The sequence below is a fragment of the Sinocyclocheilus anshuiensis genome, unplaced genomic scaffold (genome assembly GCF_001515605.1).
Source record: "Sinocyclocheilus anshuiensis isolate Anshui unplaced genomic scaffold, SAMN03320099.WGS_v1.1 scaffold1389, whole genome shotgun sequence".
NCBI classification, from domain to species: Eukaryota; Metazoa; Chordata; class Actinopteri; order Cypriniformes; family Cyprinidae; genus Sinocyclocheilus; species Sinocyclocheilus anshuiensis.
This window is the reverse complement of record NW_015552672.1, coordinates 113053-121775: the sequence shown is the minus strand read 5'-3', so window position 1 is coordinate 121775 and position 8723 is coordinate 113053. Positions and strand designations below refer to the sequence as shown.

Below are 8723 nucleotides of genomic sequence, written 5' to 3'. Positions count from 1 at the left end.
ACATATGTATATATAAATTAATTGATCTAATTGACTAAACTTAATTAACTAATTTAATTAACGTAATTAACTACATTTGGCTGTGAAAATACCCACAAAAGATTATTTAAAGTTATTATTGTGTTAAATTAGAAAGTATAAGTAGTAGGGCTGGGCAAGTTAATGCGTTATTATTGTGTTAAGGCATTAATTGATTAACGCCGACAATTATTTTATCGCGCATTAACGCAGTTTTTTATTATGAAAGTCCGTTGCTCACTGGCTCTGAATACACATACAGACAAAGCATGGGTCACAGGAGGGGTAAGATGTTGATCAGTACTGGCTTGGGATGGGTGTCATCACGTGTCTCAACCTGAGAGCATTTGGGGTGGTCCTAAGACTGCAGCAGCGCTCATGACTTCGGACTAGTTTTGTTAACTTTGTGGTTAACTGGCCAACTGGCCCACCTCTTCCTACTGAGCCAGGGATGGCTTAACGAACCGTGCCCGAGCGCGGCACAGAGTGATCACACTAGTCAAACGAACTGGGCTTTGGGGGTCAAACGCGCTTGGGCACGGTTAAGATTGCCTAGTGTAAAAGTACACCCTTATTCTCCCGCATCCCATACACACGAGTCTCTACCCGCCCGCACTCGCCCATCAAGTGTTATGCCACGCCGCACTCTGCTGCGTTGTGTCCCACGGGAGTCCAGGTCTCTACACGGAAGGTGCCTGTTATAATGTTACGATAGAGGCTCTGGACTCTGAGCATAATTTCTTTTTCTATAACAAACTATAAAATATTTTCTATAAAAACGTCAATGCCCTGGCAGTAGCAAATAGCTTTGGTTTTATATTTAATTTGATTACAGTAATGTTATAAGTTGAGATTTACAAGAACTATTTTAACTGCTACTATTTAAAAGGAATACTGCTGTAAAAAGCACCTTATTTAGCTTCAGGGATCTTATCTATGCATAATCAGCTTGTAACACTCCAAAGAGAAAGGAAAACTTGAAATCGCATCATATGACCCCTTTAAATTAAAAAAATGCACAATACACTACTTTTGAATTCATTGAATTTTGTGCATAACAATGCGATTAATTGCGGTTAATCGCAGAAAATCATGCGATTCAAAATTCTAATCGTTGCCCAGCACTAACAAGTAGACATTACAAATTTAGAAATAAATATTTTATTCAACTCAACATAAAATGTATTACACATAAACGTTTAGGCTACAATGGTCTAACATAAACGATGGAACATAAAAGAAGATCATTTGTAATTCATTTGTAATAAAAAAAAATATTTTTTGTTCATGCAATGAAAGTCACTGGTAACCAAAACAGCTTGGTTATAAACATTTTTCAAAATACCTTCTATGTAAGAAAGTAAGTCATTCAGGTCTGAAAAGACATGAGGGTGAGTAAATGATTTGGGATAGGGCCAACAGCTCTCTCTATGAATGGGCCTTTGAATCATTGGTTCACACGATTCGTTCAAAACAAGTATTCATTCAGAAACTAAGCACCGCTATTGCTCACAGACGCATAGTTCTGCGGTGGCTTCATTGGTAATATTTTCGTTGGCAAAATTGAGAAAAAACACAATATTGTTTAAAATATAACACAATATTAACTTCTTATTTACTGAACTGTTGTATAAAATAGCATTTGCGCACTTGCTATTTGTGACAAAAACAGCGCTTGTGTGATATTGCTCTCACTGCTCGTGTGATATCGCTTATCATGTGATTTAATGAGACAAAAACTCATACAGCGGCATTTATGCCCCAATATCTGAAATTTCAGGGCATAACTGCATTTATGGAGTTGTTGCCCTGCATCATATTTGTCAACAGTCAACTGTAGGAAATGTAACATGTTGTACAGGTCTAGGGGCGGGGACAGTGCGTTAACTGCGTTAAAATATTTTAATTGCGTTATTTTTTCATTACTAATTAATTAACACGTTAAGTATATATATATATATATATATATATATATATATACACACACACACACACACACTTATGAACATCTCTGAGTTTGCATAGTCAAATACTTATACATGGATTTACAAATGAATGGTTAGTTAATATATTAAATCTTACCTCTTTTTAATCAGGAAATTACCTAAGCTATATATAAGCCTATATAGTGTCCTTGATAGTATAAATAAATACAAATTGGGCAACATATTAAACATACAGGCAGAGCTATGGCTACATACAAACTGTCTACAAATAATACATAAATAAGGCTATCAGACAATGTGGCTTTTATAAGTTTGGATGCGACATGTGAATGTTCATATAAAAAATAACTGCACAGGCCTGATTAATGCAACCGCATTCTGTTTTACATAACACGCAGAGTAAATATAAAAAAAACTGAATAAATATATAATGTGAGGCATGTGCGTGTAGGTTAATTCTGTGTTCGTTTGTTTTTCAAAAGCGTCTAAATGCATTGAGAAATGATGCTGCGTGGATGAGACAAATATAAAAATCATGCCTACCGTGTATCTCATATTTTTCTGATGCTTTATTCTTGGTTAGTTAAATCAGTTTCCTCCAGTGCCCGGTCTTGACATTTTATTTAATGCATAGGCCTACAGATAAGCTATATTGTATACTAAAAAGCTATTTTGTATAATCCTGTAGTATAATAACCTAAATCACAAATAAGACTTTTCCCTTTTCCCTTCCGAAAAGATGCTCTACGACTTGACATCTATATATAGATGATCATTACGCGCTGTTTATATGTTTATATACTGCATAATAACTGCTGCGTTGATTGTTCAATCGGATGTCTCGAGCAGAAGAAGGCTGGCGTACGGGTTTATCGCATGCGACTGCAGATGTGAATGCAGCAGATTCTGTAGCTCAGTCTTTGCCAATATTGCTGATAATATCTGAGCTTCTGACATCAAACAGGCACAAATGCATACAGCATTGTGTGGTTAAAAGAATCAGTTAAATGCAGAAAAAAATATTTCACGCTCTTAGTGCCTTTAACATGAAATTAACGTTAACGTTGCACTTTCTCCGTCTTCATTCCGTGCGGTCAGGCACAAATGTAGCATTATTAATTGTTTTGTTAAAATACTACACTGTATATCAGCCTACATGTTGTCCGTGTTAAATCTTGATTTGCTTACATGTTCATTTCAGTTCATTTAAATTGAATGGAACCATATTTAATCTGTAACGCTGTTTATAATGTTGTAGTTAGGTTCCATAGTGTAGCGGTTATCACGTCTGCTTTACACGCAGAAGGTCCTGGGTTCGAGCCCCAGTGGAACCAGGATTTTCAACAGGATGATGTTTTAGGACGCATATATAGTTTTACTTACATTTAGCAGATGCTTTTATTTACTTTATCAGTTTATAATTTCTTTATCAGTGTATCCTGCATTCAGTAATGATGTTAGGGCCATTAACAGGCCCGGATTGGCTAATCGGGAGCACCGGGAAAATTCCCGGTGGGCCGGTCTGTTTTTTGGCCGCGAGGGCCGGTAATGTCATGCAATTCAAAGAAGCGTCCCGTATGAAAGCTATAACACAGTTTGTCCCGTATTCGCAGGCATACGCCATATGACCACCAGACCATATGAATAACACATTCTCAATTGATAATTAATCATTATTTTTGCGCAAAATATTGTTTAATTTGTGAACGTAGCTGGTTGATGAATGCTTTAAGACCAAGCGGAATCCTCCGCCGGCTGCTCCTGTTTCACGGCGAGCAGGACTCGCGCTTACGTCCGCGGTTTGATTTTGGCAAATCAGTTTGGGCGAATGCAATTTATTGATCATGAGCACAAAATTTAGCAAGGCAGGAAAACATTTAATCTACCTGAGGGGAGACGTCTTCCACTATTGTAAGTTAAGGCTGTTAAATAGAGAGGAAAATACATTTAAAAAAATGTAACTTCTAGCGCATTCTTAAACTTGGACCTCATTTTATTGAAGTAGAAACCCAAGCACCAGAAGCAGCCCACACTCAGCCCACAAGTTTTCTTTAATTGAAAAATAGGCATTTTCATTCATTCATAGGCTGTATGGTTGCAATAATAGCCATTTTAGTTCAAAACACTTAAGTGCATAGACGTTTCATAGACGTTCAGTTGTTATGCTTTCAAATTTCTTGCTATTTGTATGTATGTAATTTCACAGTATTCTCACCTCCTAAATTACTACACTGCTTGTGCAGTCACGATGTTATAATGGTACAATTTACTCAGGCCTATGACTTTTTTTTTTCTTTTCTTTTTTGTATGACATTACAATTCTTTTTAGAATATAGGTTAAGCAAAACAAATGTGATTATTTCTGAGAACTTTTTAACTGCAGGCAGACATTATGCCTAGGCATTATTAGGCATACATTATACATAATTATGGCCTACAAATGTTTTGTTGGAGATATGCGAGCAAAAAATGTATAATAGAAAGCGCAAAGGCGGCGAGTAAAATAATAATAAAAAACAAAGCTGTAGAAAAATATAATGAATTGCAAGTCTGTAGAGAACAGTGTGCTATTGCAGACTTATATAATCCTTCAGAAATCATTTTAATATGCTGATTTGCTGTTTATCAATATTTAAAACAGTTGAGTACTTTTTTTTCAGGATTCTTTGATTAATAGAAAGATCCAAAGATCAGCATTTATCTGAAATAAAAAGCTTTTGTAACATTATACACTATTCCATTCAGTATAATTTGTATTATTTTTTTGGGAAAGAAATTAATACTTTTATTTAGCAAGGATGCTTAAAATTGATCAAAAGTGATGATAAAGACATTTATAATGTTACAAAAGATTTCCATTTCAGATAAATAGTGTTCATATCGATATCGGAATTATATCGTATCGACCGAAATTAAGAAATATATCGTGATATCAATTTTGGCCATATTGTCCAGCCCTATACTGAAGTTTTAATTATTGTAATAGCTATAGTCAGTCGTGAATTAAAGTGGGCCGCTCGAAGGCATGAAACTCCAGGGCTGAAAATGACTCCCACTCCGGCCCTGGCCATTAATGTCTGTATACCCACCTTATTCCAGTTATTTTAGCTGTACAAACAGTGCATTAACTGTAAAGAGCTTATTTCCGTATTTAAAAATAAGGTGTATGCGGTGTTTTCTACCAGGGGTCTGTGGGGCCTTTGAAGAAATAAAACATACAAAACTAATATCTACTAACCATTTTGACTAATGATCAGCGTATGTTACTCTTAAATGAAGTTATTATATATTAAAGGGTATGATTTTATTGTAGTCACCAGCAGAAAAATCATTACCGAAAAAGTGGAGATGCCGGGGATTGAACCCGGGACCTCATACATGCGAAGCATGCGCTCTACCACTGAGCTACATCCCCACGTGACTAAACTGACTAGTAATTTTTTTCTTAAAAATAGAAGAACAGCAGTATATTAATTCTTTTAGCTTTAACTGCAAGTTTGTAGCACTTAGAGAGAGCCACATACAGAATTTTACCGGGAAAACCGTTACATTAAAAACCTATTACCGGTAGATAACTTAAAAGTTTTCTGAAATTAACCCTGCTACACTTAAAAGTTACACTTCAAACGCTGAAAGAAGAAACATTGCTAATGTTGAACATGAAAATACAAAGGGTTTCTTCTAAACGTGTGAACAGTGTTGGCAACTGTCACGCATTTGCCGTGACACACCAGATTCAAGACCAAATTACAATAACGCAAAATAAATAACGAAACCTGCTCACAGGATTTCCCCACCAGAACAGTACCTGATTGGTCTGAAACAGTTACTCCTGATCGGAAACAATTACAAAACAAAGTGTAAAATGCTGATTTCTAAATACTGTCATTTTCTGCGTATTGCTTTCTACAGCACTGCAAGAGCTGACAGCGCCATCCAGCGGACACCCTTAGCATCTCAGCCAGCCTGAGCCAGGGTCCAAAATGAACATTCGCCAAGCACCAAAGGCAAGTACAAGACGGCTTGGCGAGTATATTCATGAAAGCAAAAAAAGTACCCAAAAGTTATACTTAAGTTAAAGTACAGATGCTCAGTGAACATTTTACTCAATTAAAAGTACAAGTAAATGGCCAAAAACATACTTGAGTAAAAGTAAAAAATAAATAAATAAAAAGGTACAGCTTTGAAGTGTATTTAAAAAAGTAGAAATACCCTAGCAACAATCAATCAATCAATGAGAAACAGAGAGAGGAGATTCGTGTAATTACGTAAAAATAAATAGCATAAAATGTTTTGTCAGTGGGGATACAAGATTTGGTTAAAAGGAGAAAACAAAACAAACCACAATGGCTGCATGTCAAAAACTTCTAGTGCATACAACAACAATTAAAATGCAGCACAGTTGAGCACAAAAACACCAGCCTTTAAAGGGAAACTCCATCCTTTACACCCTCATGCTATCTATGTATATGATTTTTATTCTTCAGATGAACTCTAACAAAGATTTTTTTGAAAAGTGAAATGTGTACAGGACGTCCAAAGATGATGCTTCAAACACTATAAAGTGAGCATGGCATTAATTCATTACTATTTTAAACTTCACTGTCATGATCACTTTGTGTGGTTTTTGAAGCAGGCTCATATACTTGAATTATGCACTAAAAATCTTTTTTTTTTTTCCCTTTTTTTTTTTTGTGAAGAAAGAAAGTCGTGTACATCTGGGATGGCATCAGGTGCATAAATGGTGAAAGAATTTTCATTTTTGGATGGAGTATCCCTTTAATGAGCCAGATGTGATGCAGCAGCCAGAAACATTCCAGACAGAATACAAGAATGTGTGTTGAATTAATGATGAGTGACATATAATTAAAACATACAATACTGACTTTTTGAAAAGCCACTTTTTGTGTTGTCTATTCTGTGCTCCAGTCTGTAACAATAGTGAATCTTTTAATTGTTTATTTGGGGGATTTAGAGGTTTGTTTTTTTTAAATTATGATGTTAAATTATAATGTAATTATTTGTGATTAATTAATTAGATTAATTAATGAGCAGATCGTGTAATTATTTAGATTAAAATAATTAATTGACAATCCTAATTGTTACTAAATATATCATTATAATACTACCTATCCACTCCCTGTAAGAACATCAAGATGATTTGCAGTTAATTTAACATATAATGTTCATTTAAACACTTTTGGAGATTTATAACATTTAATTAAAAACGCAATCATGGCCACCAAAATATTCTCATCACTGATTTTATTTGTACTCAATCTTGTGCATTTAGCCAATATAGACAGAAATTTCCCTGATGAAAGTTATAACTGGAGTTGAAATGCGTGTACTTAATGTGCAAAAACAGCGTGCATGTATGAGATTGTTTACCATATTTAATGTGCATAAGATTGAACAAAATAAAATGTAAAATATGTACTTTTAAAGTTTAAATAACATTTTAAGGAGTTAAAAGTGTTTTTTCTTTGGAAATGTAATAAGGTAAAGATACTAGTAGTCAGTTTAAATTGTACTCGAGTAAAGTGTTATCAAAATTGTGAAAAAAAAAATTAAAAATTAAAATTGTCATTATTTACTCATCCTTTATTTACTCATTTACTCACCCATGTTGTTCCATACTAGTATACTTATTGAAGTCAATGTCTACTAGCAACAGTTTGGTTACCAACATTCTTCAAAAATAACTTATTTTGTGTTCAACAGAAGAAAAAAATTCATGGTTTGGAACAATATGAGTGTGAGTATTGTTGTGTCATTTTGGGGTGAACTATCCCTGTAACCCAGTTTATTGTTTATTGACTGCTATAGTAGTAGTCATGCCAGTCATGGGTTTATCTCTTACAGTATAATATATATTACTATAGTAATACATATACTGTATTACATATGTAATGAATATACTATATTTTTGTTTGAAAAAAAAGTGATTGACCAATTCAAATTTAAGTAGCTTTATTGGCATGGTAAAAAGGCTTCCAAAGCATAACTGGTGCTCTGATCCAATGGTGTTGAGCATTGTCAAATATACAGGCAACCACAGGCAGCCAATCAGGCAGTGAATGACAGTTATGTAAGAAGATATGGAACGGCTGATAATCACAGATAAATCACAGAGAAAATATGTTGACTGACATCATTAGCGATTTCAGGATTTTTTAAATGGGGTGGCACGGGAGACCAAGAGTAAGTCATATATATACCAAGTTCTGTCATGAAACTCTAGATGGGCAGGCTGATGGGTCTTTAACGTAACTGATGGTGTTCTTACCATTAAACGACTTGTCACAAGCTGATTGGTTCATGTTGCATACGCAACCAATGAGCTTGCTTCACATTGCTTGAGCATTGCAGCTTGCTTTCAGAGTTCTATAAAATCTTCTGAGAGTTCTCATGATACATATATTGTTTACTGATATAATACATATATTTGTTATAGTGTCTGCGCTTGCTTGGCCATTTGTTGCGGAGAAAATAAGGAAAGTGTGTCCAGCTGAATTAATTTAGTATTTTATTAGACGGGTATAAAAAAAGCTTCGTTTACCGCGGCAGCCGTCGCATGACGGCCTCCTCGTGTGAAGACCGAAGAGTGTAAAAACCATCGACTCTACCGTGCGACTCCACCGGGCAGGGACACCGGCAAAGGATAAGTATCGCATTTTATTTCTCCTCTTTCCTATTACTTGTTTCACTTCTGTTTCAGTTTTTATAACCATTTCTTACTATGTGTAAGTAAGTTGT

At 35.0% G+C, this 8723-nt stretch overlaps 1 protein-coding gene and 2 non-coding genes across 3 annotated transcripts in view; 1 reads left to right on the top strand and 2 right to left on the bottom strand.

Annotated features, from left to right (window-relative positions):
• LOC107667425 (beta-galactoside alpha-2,6-sialyltransferase 2-like) overlaps positions 1–2743 on the bottom strand; it is a 17192-nt gene extending 14449 nt beyond the window's left edge. Inside the window, exon 1 of the mRNA XM_016459093.1 lies at positions 2508–2743. Coding sequence (XP_016314579.1) covers positions 2508–2519 — 12 coding nt within the window. The 5' untranslated portion in view covers positions 2520–2743. The remainder of the gene's footprint in view (positions 1–2507) is intronic.
• A 482-nt stretch (positions 2744–3225) lies between these two features.
• On the top strand, positions 3226–3298 carry trnav-uac (transfer RNA valine (anticodon UAC)). Its single transcript has one exon. It is a non-coding gene; the product is annotated as a tRNA-Val (tRNA).
• A 2009-nt stretch (positions 3299–5307) lies between these two features.
• trnaa-cgc (transfer RNA alanine (anticodon CGC)) lies at positions 5308–5379 on the bottom strand. Its single transcript has one exon. It is a non-coding gene; the product is annotated as a tRNA-Ala (tRNA).
• Between the last annotated feature and the right edge of the window lie 3344 nt (positions 5380–8723).